General features: G+C 46.2%; 2 protein-coding genes across 2 annotated transcripts in view; one reads left to right on the top strand and one right to left on the bottom strand.

The window, feature by feature from the left end:
• Window positions 1-5,672, top strand: part of WNK1 (WNK lysine deficient protein kinase 1) — a gene marked incomplete at its 5' end in the record, with an annotated part of 44,546 nt that extends 38,874 nt beyond the window's left edge. Inside the window, 3 exons of the mRNA XM_010009352.1 lie at window positions 686-727; window positions 3,899-4,086; window positions 4,373-5,672. Coding sequence (XP_010007654.1) covers window positions 686-727; window positions 3,899-4,086; window positions 4,373-4,687 — 545 coding nt within the window. The remainder of the gene's footprint in view (window positions 1-685; window positions 728-3,898; window positions 4,087-4,372) is intronic.
• Window positions 5,673-9,968: 4,296 nt separating this feature from the next.
• The window catches only part of RAD52 (RAD52 homolog (S. cerevisiae)), a 9,872-nt gene continuing 6,354 nt past the window's right edge, over window positions 9,969-13,486 (bottom strand). The window contains exons 7-11 of the mRNA XM_010009351.1: window positions 12,652-12,848; window positions 12,300-12,436; window positions 11,569-11,649; window positions 10,283-10,510; window positions 9,969-10,027 (exon numbers count right to left, since the gene is read on the bottom strand). Of these exons, the coding sequence (XP_010007653.1) occupies window positions 9,969-10,027; window positions 10,283-10,510; window positions 11,569-11,649; window positions 12,300-12,436; window positions 12,652-12,848 (702 nt within the window). The remainder of the gene's footprint in view (window positions 10,028-10,282; window positions 10,511-11,568; window positions 11,650-12,299; window positions 12,437-12,651; window positions 12,849-13,486) is intronic.

The following is a 13,486-nucleotide window of genomic DNA, read 5'->3' as shown; positions in this document are numbered from 1 at the left end:
TTGTGGGACTGGTGCTAAGGGAAATGGATTCCTTTCGAGAAGTGTGTTGTAGCTGTCCTGTAAAAGCAGGTAACGCTTGGCATGGTGCAGCTTGGCCTGGCACTCAGCTCACTGCAGGTTGCTTGCTTCCCGGAGTCTTGTCCTTGAAACGCTAATGCAGACTGTTGTGGAGAGTGACAACTGGAGAAGATGCTGGGTTAGAATCAGCAGTGTGGAGGAAACAGTGCAGTAATTGATGCTTTTAATTGTGCAGCTGGAGAAACAGAGTGGTACAGCTTGGCAGGGAATGCCTGGACCATTCCACAGATCTGAGAACATAAGGTGGCAAACTAAAAGTGCTTGACCTTTCAAATAAATGTTTCTGATGTTGTAAACTGGTCGGATTTTGATAGTTGTAAAATGCTTCCTACATCCTGGCAAACGTGGAAGATGTAGTTGCTTTTCTCACTACAGTTTGGGAAGAATAAACGTAGGAGGCTGGCTGGGCCTCTTCTCTTTCTGAAAGCACAACTGATTAAACGGATCAGTCTTTGGGTTTTTCCTCGAATGTCCCAGTAGTGACTCCAGGAGCCCTGCTGTGCTGTCCCCTCTGTTTCTCACCAAGCTTTTTGTACTGTTTCCTGATACTTAACATTTCTCACTGTTTCTCTTATCTTTAACAAATTACTCTCTCTTTGTGCTTCAGGGAAGATGGTGAAAAAAGTCTGTCCTTGCAACCAGCTCTGTAGTAATTATCTTATTTCTGTTATCTCCGATTCTGATTGTAAAGCTATTCATCAGCTTTTTCTGGTCACTGAAGCCTTACCTCCCTGACTCTGTCTCCAGCACAGCATGTGTCTGTCTATGTTATGCCCTCTAATGTCTACTCCGTCGTCAGTATACTGAATAGTCTGGCTATTACTCTCATAGACAAGTGGAGGCAAGGCAGAACCTCACCTTCACTGTGGAACTCTGCTCATCGCTTAATGAGAGCGAAGTGAGCATCGGGGTCAGTTGCTCACTGTAATGTGCTAGACTTGTACCGTTGAGCAGCTGGTTTGTTTGCAGATCTGATGGGGTTTGCTACCTCAGTGATGGATCCAATTGCAGACAGTCCTTCAACATTTGAAAAGAGTAAGAGTAAGCCATCGGCGATCTCCAGCGTGTCTCCCAAAGCAGGAGATGTTGGGAAAAGCCTGTGTATGCTCATGTCACTCAAGATTGTTGTAAAGGTGTCTTTTGGCTGCTGGTTTATGTGGGGTAAAAATAAAAGGGCAGAATGAAGGCATTAATGGTAGCGAGCTGGAGAGAGAGAGAGGCAGGCCTGTTTCACTTCAGATCCTTCATGTCAGAGCAGAACTGGGGACGGCTGCTGTGACCGGGCAGGAATGTGGGGGGTTGTTTCCATTGAATGCTACAAGTTGAAGCACTTCCTTTTCAGACTCTTCTGGATGGCAGTTTCTGCAGGCAGTGACTACATCAGAGCTAAAATGTAAAATTCCTGAGAAGTCATTTTTTAAATTGACATTAGATGAGAGCTTTAGCGATTGTACAGCAAACCTGTAATAGCCTTGGCTGGTCTGTCAGTGACCCAAAATAGGAGCTCCCTAACGAAGTGGCTTTTGGAGACAAAGCTCTCACAACCTCTCACCCTTACCCCCTGAACGAATCTAGTCCTTTCAAAACACTTAAACTTTCCTAAATGATCTTTCGTATCTTCAGCTGAATGCACTGTAGTATATACTTCTCCCTTCGCTGTAGTATATTCTCTCCCTTCTGAGGCCTAAGGAAGCCCTCCAGCACGGGCCCAGGATCCAGTGTCCTGGTTGATTGAAGTGGAAATGTGAAATACCAAAAGCAGATACTGGCCATCATGAAGAGGATGGGAGCAAGTGTGTCAATCCCTGCATGAACCCTCACAGTGGAATGTGATTGTTACTGGTTTTGGCAGCTCCCCTTGAGTACCACTTCCTTGCTTTTGCATCATTTGTCTTTAATTTCACCTTTCACATCATTGCTTTTCTTAAGTAACGATATTTTGAGCCCTTTCCACATGATACATGCTTAAGGTTCTTGTTATTTTGCTGTAGATTTCCCTTGCCACCTTACCGTGTGTTCCTGTTACTCTTCATCTGTGCTGCAGCTGCACACCCTGGTTAGGGAACCTTTTTCTTTTCTTTCCCTTTCGTGTGTGCTGTTGCATGCATTTGCCTGCCTGTAACAACTGCTGCCCCCTCCTGTGGGCACCCAGACCGGGAGCCACTTCCATGCCTGAGCTGGAACTGGTGAGAGGGTTACGTATCCTTCCCTCCTCAGCACTACTAGAGGCAGTAACACTTTGCTTATTTGTCCTGCATAGTAAGTACGTCACCTTCCTAATTCACTCCTCAATATGAAACATTCCTGCAGGGGTTTGGAGCCAGTTCTTTCTTTGATACAGTGGTTGCAAGGAATGTGGCTGATAGCCAGGGGAAGTGGAACAGATGAAGTAGCTGTCAGACAAGAGACAGTGACTGTGTCATTCAGCCTTTGCAATAGAGAGATGATTTTCACTGCTGGCATTTTTGATGCTCCACTTTTAATTGGCTTTCTTCAGAAATGTGTGCCATAAGCTCAGGTTTCCTTGGATTTCCCAGTTACAGTCTTCAGAGTGAGCAGGTAGAAATGTTTGAGGAACTTGGAGAACCAAGTAGGTGAGGATGCTGTGCTTGCAAGGAGTGCTGGGTTTAGCACTGCTGTGGCCAGATACTGATGATGATGTTCGGTTTTGTAGAAAATGGATTTGAAAAATCCAGATTCATTCTGCCTTTATCATGCCCTTCAGAAAAAGTCTGCCCTAGTGGTTAACCATCGCTTCCACATCTGAACATGAAGATACTTTTCCATACTGCTGGGAACTCAGTAACACACAATTTCTTCGATAGCTGTTATGAAGCCTGCTGTTAGAAAACCTAAATTCTCAAGTGCCGTAGCTTGTTTGTAAGTGTGAGGAGGATAGTGAGGCTGTCCAAGACAAAGCTGCTAGACTTTTTTTCCTGCAGGGAAATGTTCAGCAAGCTTTCTAGCAGAACTGAAACCTGGTATTTGTGAAGGGGTTTTTTTTGTGTTCTTACAATCAACCCAGCAAATAGAAAAACTTGTCAAAACATGTCTGAGGAACTACTCTCATTTCTGCCTTCTTTCAGCTCTGTTAGTTGTTTGCATCTGAACTGCTTGTTCTTCTGACATAGGAAATCTGAACATAATGACAAAAAAATGCTTTTAGAGGCAAAAAGCAAAATTTAATGCAGTGCAGACTTTGCCTGCTGATCCTGGCTCTTTGGTGGATGAAGACAATCCCATCTGGTTATCCTCAAGAACACAAGTATGGCAGCTATTGGAAACAACAGTTGCTGTTTCTCACTGTGGCTTTTTTATGTAATCTGGGTGAATTTTTGTCTTCATTTTACAAAGTGGAGATAATTTGCTACAGAGCAGCTGACGATGCTGATTGTACTGCTCCTTATTCGGCATCCAGCATTGGCCTCCAAGGTGGAATTGACCCGTGCCAGTAGTGGTTGCTGCTAATTAAAAGGTGCAGGATGTGAGAATGATGTGGCTCTACTTGTCATTCAGTGAAATCTAATCTCCTTTTTCCTCTACAAACGCCTGTAGGCTGCTATTATTCCCCTCTTAAGATGACTACTTGCAGCACGTCTTGAGAAGTAAACTTATCTATGGAATACTCTTAATCTGGGAAAATGCCTGTAGGAGTCCTGTAGTTCCCACTTCAGTGTGTCCTGGGATTGAAATTTAGAATTAACCTGCATGGCATTTTAACTGGCTCTCTATTGATGTGCCATTACCACAGTTGTTAAATTTACTTAGAGATAGATGAGCTTTATCCTAAGTTTTGATTCCCTGTTTTCTGTACTTGTAGGGACCAGCAGCACTAATACAGTCGGGGCTACGGTGAACAGCCAAGCGCCTCAGCCTCAGCCTACTGCTATTGCCTCAAGCCGGAAAGGGACTTTCACAGATGACCTGCACAAGCTGGTAGATAACTGGGCCCGAGATGCCATGAACCTCTCTGGCAAGAAAGTTGGCAAAGGGCATAGCAACTATGAGGTAAGGCGTAATCTGGGGGTGTTTAGGGTAAGGAACTGTGTCAGTGCTGCTTCATTGGGGTATCGGACACGGCTTGCTGTGGAGCTTGGACAGCTGTTCTAGAAAGCTGTCAGCTCCATCTTTGTGCAGGATTGTATCACCTGCTGTGAGAGGGAGGGGGATAACCAAAGAGGAGAGCCATGGGGTTCCGCTAAACATCCATTGGGAATGGCTTGCGGAGCGAGGGAGACCCTATGATTTTTAAGCACAGTTGTTAACTTTTCCTGGGGGTTGGGTTTTTTTCCAGGGCCCTGGAATGGCAAGAAAATTCTCGGCACCAGGTCAGCTCTGTATCTCTATGACATCCTCCCTGGGTGCTACGCCCATCTCTGCAGCATCAGCTACCTCTATAGGTCCCTTCACAAAGGCGATGTGCCCTCCGCAGCAGTACGGTTACCCAGCAGCGTCTTTCGCCGCTCCGTGGAGTGGGACGAGTGGTCCAGCACAGCCCCCGCTTGGTCAGTTCCAGCCCGTTGGTGCCACATCTCTGCAGAGCTTCAACATCAGCAACTTGCAAAAATCCATCAGCAACCCTCCAGGCTCCAACCTGCGGACCACTTAGCCACGCGCGGAGACCCTGCTGGCTAGACCTCGGGACAGGACATGGGGAGGGAGATGGGGCCCTGTATCAACTCCTAGTGCTGCAATGAACTGGTAGCTTGCCAGACTGGGAATAAATTTCTCTTTTCCAACCATTGCTGTCAACTCTCTGTAAAGGGAGTTTCCCCACACACCTTGAAGGGGGAGGAGGATGATAAGCATCCTTATGATGGGACAGTGCTTTTGACTGAGGGGTTCTGCTCTTGTTGGGATCACGAGTTGTGAAGAAAAGTCACGGGGTCAGTTCATGCAGTCTTGCTGTGTAATTTTTCTCTGGTTTGAGGCTGAATCCACACGTGTCGAGGTGGGAGAGCTGAATCCTAGCATGAGGCTTTAGCACGCTTCTCATCTCTCCCTGAAGAACCAAGACCAAGAGAAAAGCTGTCCAAATCCCCCTCCTCTCCCTCTCCCCAGTCAATTGTATCTGGCTCCGAAATGGTGGGGCACAGGAATGGACTTGCAGTGCAGCCCATGCTTGATAGGTCATTACTGCTTTAAGTAAGATATTAACAGCTTTGACTGCAGCATTAGAGCAATTTAAATTGTTTAAAAGAATTATTAAAAGTTCCCTGCGGACATGTACTTACCATCAGTTTTGATGTGGAAACACTGTGATATATAAATGTTGTTGGACAACAGTAGTTTAAAAATGAGTGGAATATAGAGGGTTAAAAAAGTTAAAAAGAAAAAAATGGGAAAAAAAGCTAGCTATATCCTTATACTTATTGGAGACACTTTAACTTTTTCCTTTGTATTTTCATTGTATTAGATAAATAAATGTGAATGTAAAATTGTATAAATTAATGTACTTGAATACTTGTCTGTTCTCCCAGTATGCTTGCTGGATATTTTAGTGCCTTGGACTTCTATTGCTTCTGCAGTTAGCGTCATCTTCCCAGCAGACCCCCAGGCGGACCAGGGCAGGCTCAGAGAAGGACGGACCATTTGTACCTAAGAGCTTCTTTAGTGATACCGTTACTGTTTAGAGTAGGTGTTTGGAGGGGGAAGTCATGGAGGCCGCGGGCTGGAATGGTGTTCCATGCGTTGGGGAACTTGTCCTCAGGTCTGAGGTGGCTGGTGTGGTGGGGACGGAGGGGTGTGGGTGAAGCTAAGGCAAGACTCACCAATATTGACTGCGGAGGCAGGAGGTCTGGATCGGAAACTAGAGAGAGGATGGGGAGAACGTGTGTCTTTGGGAGAGGCCCAACTGGAGATGCAGTTAGACTCCACCGGCAAAGTGGTGAAGGTGTTTGGTCAGGATGTGACTCGAGGGAGAGGTGCCATTGCTTGCTGGCGTGGGCCTGTCTGCTGGGATTGCTTTGCTTACCTTTTCTTTTTCTTCTTTTATTTTTTTTTTCTTTTATTTTATTTTTGGTAAAATCCATGTAAACCAGGAATGTCCTGGTGCAACGTCCATTGCCGGCAATGGATGTACTTGAAACAGCCGGCGTCAAGAAATTTCCTCTGTCTGTACTGGAGGATTCACGATTCTGTTCACTCTTATCCAATTTCAAGCTGGTACCAGGACTGTCACTCTCTGTCACCTCTTAGGAACTGTACTGTACCTTCTGCTTTGGTCAGTCTCCCTTTCATGTTTAAAGAAACAAATACTGGTTTCCTCTTCAAAGTAAAAATAATACCAGCCAGTATTCCTGTAGTGCTGCAGAAAGCTGTGGAGGATGAGGGTACTGCTTCCTGGTACTTGGGAGTAGCTCACCAGTATCCTGGAAGCTGGTGCGTCATGGAGATGTTACTTGCCTGTTTTGTTTCCTTCCTGAAGCGCTGTTTCCCCCTGGAGCCCTAACAGGGAATCTGCTGTCTGCAGATGTTCTCGCTCTTTCATCTTTACAGAGAAATGCTCAAGCTCTGTCCCTTTCCTGTCTCTTGTTTTACAGCAGGTTTGGCCATGGGGCTGGGTACAGGCTGAGGGTGAAAGCAAGCGGGGTGAGCTCCAGTTCCTTAGGCCCAGGGTGGGTTGTTATTTGAAGTGCAGAGCAGAGCTACAGGAGTGAGGAGGCTCGAGGTGGGTGCTTGGGGAAGGGGCAGAAAGGGGGTGTCCCAGTGGCTGAGGCAGATCGGGAACCTCTGCTCTGCCCTCAGAGTGGATGCAGAGGGGTCTCCGGAAGACGCGCAGTGTGAGGGGTGAGGTGAGCTCTGGAAACGGGAGCAGTGGCAGACCTGAGGCAGGGATGAAACAAGGGCCATGTTCATGCCAGGGGAACCGACTGGCTGGATGCAGCACATGGTTATTTAATTTTGATCTAATAAGTTTGAGGTCGTTTTTTCACTTAATGTTATGCAAGAACTGGTTTTATTTACCATTGATTCCCCCTCTCCCTGCCCTCCTGTGGATGAATAACTGAAGTCTAGAGGAATAAACTAATGCTACTGAACTGTTAAATTATTTTGTTTAATATTACACTTTGAGTATCTTTTTTCCACATAAAATCTGTTTCTGAATTACAAGCGTTTTCTTTACATTATTTAACAATGTACACTGTAAAAAAAAATAAAAAAATAAAATTAACTGAAACTTTGGGCTCCCCTGGCCGTAGTTAGTTGTGTGTCTTGCACTGAACCCCAGCACTGCTCTTCTCACACGGTTGTGCTTTGTGTTGCCACTTGGTACCTATGTAGAATGTTGGAGTCATTCGAATAAACCAAACCTGCTCTGGTTGAGCTGTGGGTTTCCTTGTTGAACAGCAGGTCCCCACCTCTCCACCCTCTTCCTGGTAATTGTGACCCAATTTATCAGTTGATGACAGGAAAGTACAAGAAACCTGTTTTAATGAGATCCTTTGCTTCTCAAAAGCGGCGATCGGTAAAGAGCCTTTGCCCTTTAATAGAACACACTGAAGCAAGGTGCAGTAAAGAATAGTTCATAGAATGGATCTTCTGGATGGGAAGAGCCGTGAAAGATCGTGTAAGAGGTGATGGGTAACATACAAGCACTATGATTGCTTTTATGGTTGAGACTGGAGCAGTTACCAGAGAGAGAGGAACACACTCAGCTACGACTGTGAAGAACTTGGCGGCTCTCCCTGTTCCAAGTGCAGGTGGAGCCCTGTGAGCTGAGGTGCTCTGTGTCCTTTTGGCAGTGAACCTGGAGCAGTGTGTGCTGCACCCTGCCTGGCACAGAAGGGTCCTCTTGGGTCCCTCACCCTCCTCTCTGGGGTGGAAGGGAGCAGGGGTGCAGGCCAGCAGTGCTGGGGAGAAGAAACCTCTTAGTGTGGCTCGTAACAGGAATTCCATACCCAAATTTGCAACTGTCCTGGTAGACTAGAAGAGCAGAAGTACTTCACAGTTGTTCTCCAACAGTAGACTTGCTGGAATTATCTGGCATTTCTAAACGCTGCTGCATTTCTTTCCATTTTAAGAACAGCTTCTGTTATGAGTCATGCTGTGCAAGGCCTTAAAGGAAAACAAAAAGCTCCGAGTGGAAGTTTGAGTGCCCTTTCAAAAGGGACCAATCCCAAGAGGCTCACTGGTGACCTCGCTTACAGGCATGGCTATGTTGGCGCTCTTCCCGTGGAAGCTGAAAGCTGCATTTATGAGACTTTTAACTTTTTCGTTGTACAAGTTTCAAGTTGCTTTAAACACAGTATTTCTGAATGTCTGCACAGTCCCTTCCCACCAGGTACGTGATTTCCACGGTGAGCATGGAAACCTCATTCAGACATGAGGCATGTATTTCTTCCCTGAGCTGTTCTGAAGGCAGCATTGAGTCAGAGTGACAACTACAGTGGAATGTGAAGCTTTGAGATGTAATCTATTATAGTTAATTATAATTTGACCTATCTTTCTGTACTGGAGTCAATCATAGCATGGTTTCAGCTGGAAAGATCTTACAGACCTTAGTTCCAACCCCCTGCCACGGGCAGGGACACCTTCCACTAGACCGGGTTGCTCCAAGCCCCTGTGTCCAACCTGGCCTTGAACACTGCCAGGGATGGGGCAGCCACAGCTTCTCTGGGCAACCTGTGCCAGGGCCTCAGCACCCTCACAGTGAAGAACTTCCTAATATCTAATCATCCTCCTTGTCTCCAGCGCTGCAGGTGGGTGCTGCAGTGCCAGTGTCCCCATGGGGAAGCACCACCCACCAGGAGTGCTGCTGGTGCAGGTACAAGCTCCAACCCTCAGGTGGTGCCTGGTTCTTGCCGGGGCAGCAGGAGCTGTAGCTGAACCACGTCACTGCCAGAGGAAGAGCACAGGTAGTGGAACCAGCGCCTCAAAATGGGCACTGGTGTATTTTTCAAACACTGCTTTAAAAATGTTTCCTTTGACCTTCTTACTGGCAGGAACGGCTGTGGTGTGGCTGTAACATTTAAAACCCACTGGATGTTCTTTTTCTGCTTGCCCACCTAAAAGGAAACACAAGGCTGTACAGGCACTTTTGCTTCCTACTTGTAACTAGTCAGCACGTGTTAGCTTCTTTGAGCTAATTTCAGCAATTAAACAGGAATTAAGTTGTGATGGTTTGAAGGGTGCAGAGGCACAAAGAGCCACAAAGTGTGGTTTGTTTTTCAAATTTCACCTTTATTTTTATATTGAAGAGGGTTGAAAGCTTATTTAAAATCAGAAGTGCTGCTCCCATTCATCTTACACAGGCTCCAAGCAAACACTGTCTGAGATGCTACGTGCAACTTTGGCAGCAGTCCCAGCATGTTCCTGCCCCTGTGCTGCCCGGTTGTGCAGGCACAGCTGGATGTGCTGCTGCACAGGAGTCACACACAGCTGAGGAACAAGCTGAGGAAGGGCACCGACCACGCTCTGACTCTGCTGCCACAGCTTCACGCCCTCAGCCCCTCCGAAGGGGCAACCACAGCACCAAGGCTTTGTCTGACCACAACCCACCCTCTCCCCATATTAGTGAACATCTCTTTGCTCTGTGCTGAAAGGCAGCCCTGGGGAGAATGAAGCCGTGAATTGCCTCTCATTTGAAAGATCAATTCTGTTACCATTTCAGGCAAATCGTGTGTCACATCGGCTGTTCGACAGCCACAAGTCCAGTGCCGCAGAAGCACGAATAATTGCTTGTTTATAGAAAAGGCATCTGAAACATGTAATAACCTAAAAGTACATTAAGTTCCTGCTGGCTGTGTTAAGCTCTTCTGTGTTGCTTCACTGTAACATACAGGAAAATCCACCAAGGCGTTAGACTTCCTCACATAATTTGGACAGCCAGTTGCAGTCTTCAGATGGAATCCAGCATGGAGGTAAAAGTAAGGATACCACCACACGTCCTATGTGGGTTCTAGCCTCCTCCTCTTCTGGTTTTGACTTCTCCTGAGAGGGCTGCACTCTGCCAAAAGGGAGATAGTGAGAAATAGAAGTTTCTTAAAGCTTTTTTTGCTTCTAGAAGTGCACCTCAATTCTTTTTCTAGCTCTTCCTTGACAGGACAGTTAGATGGAAGAAACAGATAGTTCTCCTAGCCCACTACTGCAGCATCTACAGCCAGGTCCAAGAAGAGAGAAATGTTTCTCCCACTCCAGCACTGCTTTCAAAGCTGAGAGCCACTGTGAAGGCAGAACTCAGTCACGCTTTGGTAACACATACCTGAAGTATGCTGGTTGCTGCTCATGATGGCAGCAGACGGCTGCAGCTGTGCAAGCCTAGAAGCTTTGTAGTAGTTCATTCTGCGGGGTGTCCTGTTACGAGCAGTCATTTGATGACAACCACGGAGTGTTTCAGGAGTTTGGTGCCCGGCTGATGGGTCTGCCATTTTGTGACCCATTATCTTAAGATCAATGGTCTCCAAGGAAATGTCCCAAAGTTCAGGATCATCTAGAAGGAATGAAAAGCTGATCAAACCAAAGACAACAGCAGTGTACAATGACAGGAACTCCAGGACCAGCCCAACTCTTTTCCTACAAGTGCTGGTAACTATTGAACTTAAACTATAAAGTATCTTCCATGGCAGTGCACAGCAGGGGATGGTGCTCTGGACTTCAGCAATGTCCAGGCACCATGGTGTGTGACCCGAATAGCCAGAGTTATGTTAAGACAAGACACCCCCTACCCCATCCCACTACAAACGCTGTGTTTCTGTGCACTATCACTTAAGGAAAAGGGTTTACCCAATAGTATAACTGAAAAGCATAAGTGTGAAACCCCTCATGGTGATGGACACAATTTCCCTGCCACTCAAGCTAAAGTTATATTGTTAAGATGAGACTCATACTCACACTTCTGTCATTCCATCTGTCATGGTTTAAGCCCAGCCGGCAACTCAGAACCATGACAGCTGGTCTCTCACTCCCCCACTTATTCCCTCTCCTGGAGGGATGGGGAGGAGAACTGGAGGAATATAACTCCCATGGGTTGAGATAACAGCTCTCCAGTAACTAAGGTATAATAAAAACCACTACTGCTACCAATAATAATAATAAGAGGAATAACAAGGGGAGAGGACACAACCGCTCACCACCCGCCGACCGATACCCAGCCCGACCCGAGCAGCGATCTGGGCCTTCCGGGTAACTCCCCCCAGTTTCTATACTGGGCATGACGTGCTGTGGTATGGAATAGCCCTTTGGCCAGTTTGGGTCAGGTGTCCTGCCTCTGCTTCCTCCTGGCTTCCCCTCCTCCCTGGCAGAGCATGAGACTGAGAAAGTCCTTGGTCAGAGTAAACATTACTGAGCAACAACTAAAAACATCGGTGTTATCAGCGTTGTTACCAGGCTGAAAGTCAAAAAACACAGCCCTGCACCAGCTACTAAGAAGGAGAAAAAATGACTGCTGTAGCTGAACCCAGGACACCATCCTCTTCAGAACTTACCGTTACACTGTTGATTTAAATACTAATGATTTAGTGCTCTATTACTCATTGCTTTTTGGCTGACCTGCAAAGAACTCCTCTTCTACTTCTAGTTCCTGTTGTACTGCTGCTGGAGTGCTGTGCTTTACAGGAGGATTGGGAGTTGCTGGATGGAGGTAACACAAGAAGAGATTAATATTAGAAATAAATACAGAAGAATCCTTTTGCTCCTTTTAATAGAGCCAGAGTGTTACATGATAAGCAGCAGCTGCCATCAGGTACCCTCTTTTTTCTAAGAGCTGGTTCCATCTGGTAGCAGTATGTGGAATGGTAAGATTCTCTACCTGATGATGTCTGAGAAGAGCAACCGCACTACTTCAGAATGGTTTTTAGCCTGTTTACCCAACCCCCAAGTTCCTGCTTACCATACAGCTGACCAGACTTCCCCATGAGTAAAGAGCAACCTATTAGTAGCTAATGCAATATCTATTTCCCTGCAGCCACCTCAGTGAAGTACTGCAGCCTCAGCTCAGGTGCAGCATGTTAATGGTACCATCAACAGCTGCTGTGCTGCATGACGCCTTAGGGTGGTTGGAAAGTTGTAGTTTAAAGATGCAGTTTTAGGGTTGATGTTCCTGCCACTTTAAGAACACGAGAGGGTGGGGGAGTATGCTAATCCTCCTTCCTTTGGCCTCAAAGGTGTGTTGATAGTACTCTACAAAAGCAAGTGGAACTGGTCAGGCTCCATTAGAGAAGGCAGCATGTGCCTGCCAGCAGCTATTGTTAAAACTGTCCATATTTAATGCTGAGTCTTACCCTGTTTGCTGCTGGGAGAAACTACTGGAACCTGATGCTTTTTCTCCATCTGTTCCCGGAACTGTTGCTGTAGCTGCTTTTGTCGCAATTTCCGCTGGTAAGTGGCATCACACTCAATAGCTGAAGAGTCTGTATTTCTGTCCCTCCCCCCAGGGAAGCACAGTGTTAAACAGGATTTCAGCAACTACATTTTATGAAGAAAAAGATGCATAAAGAAATAACAGCAAGGAAAAAAAAAATCCCACTAAACCAGCATTTTATAGCATCTTCCAAATTGGGCTGTCCGAGTGTTTTAAACAGTGCAGTAACTTCCCATAGAGCTTACAAAATCAGTTTATAATGGTGGTCTCACCTGGAATTATTTAGCTGTTTCGGGTCTACTGTCACTGCAGCAGCCTCTGCCTGACCAGGCACACAATTAGATGCCATCTCACAATGTTGTCTCCCTCCTGCGTTCTGTCTTTCCAAACAGCTATTGTATCTTGCTTTCTCTATTTCAGGCTCGTAGTCTTGTCGTTTAGCTTTGACCAAATCTAACTCGGGGGGGACCTAGTAAAGGAAAAAAGAAAACATTTTCAGAAACTTCCTTCATCGTGTTAAAGATTTTTTTATACAGTACGGCTGAAAAATCTAGTTAGTTTGCTGTAAGTGGAATAGTAAGTTAGGAAACTGAAATGCATTTTCAGTACAAAGTCCTGCAGTTAATCACTGACTTAATGAGACTTTGGATTAATTTAATAGCACAGTGCTTCCCAGCAGATAGCCCCTGCCTCCGCATACTGTGCTGTCTGCAAACCAGAACAGATGCTGGAGATCAATGCAGAATTCTACAGCTTCTCAGAAAACCTCACGAGTCTGTTGTCGAGTCTGTTAGTTTTGCCAGTTCCATTCTCATGCTTGTATTAAAGGGCATGGTAAACCTTTATTCAGCCCTGCAGGCATGAGGTCACTGAGGAAGGTACACCAGCCTCTTGTTATTTCAGGTGGGACAGCTTGGCTCTCTGATTTTACAAATCTGTGGCAATCTGCTGATAATGATCCTGGCAAAGCAAAGATCTTTGCTATCTTTACTTGTCAATGTGTCACTCTGGATCTGCTCCCGCAGTCCAAGTTAGCTAGACAGAACCTCCTTACAGCTCCAGGCTGGCTAGCAGAGACCAGCAAATCCTACTATGACGAAGGCAACT

This window comes from Nestor notabilis, unplaced genomic scaffold, assembly GCF_000696875.1.
Source record: "Nestor notabilis isolate BGI_N333 unplaced genomic scaffold, ASM69687v1 scaffold2722, whole genome shotgun sequence".
In the NCBI taxonomy this organism is placed as follows: Eukaryota; Metazoa; Chordata; class Aves; order Psittaciformes; family Psittacidae; genus Nestor; species Nestor notabilis.
This window is presented reverse-complemented; position numbering and strand designations above follow the sequence as displayed.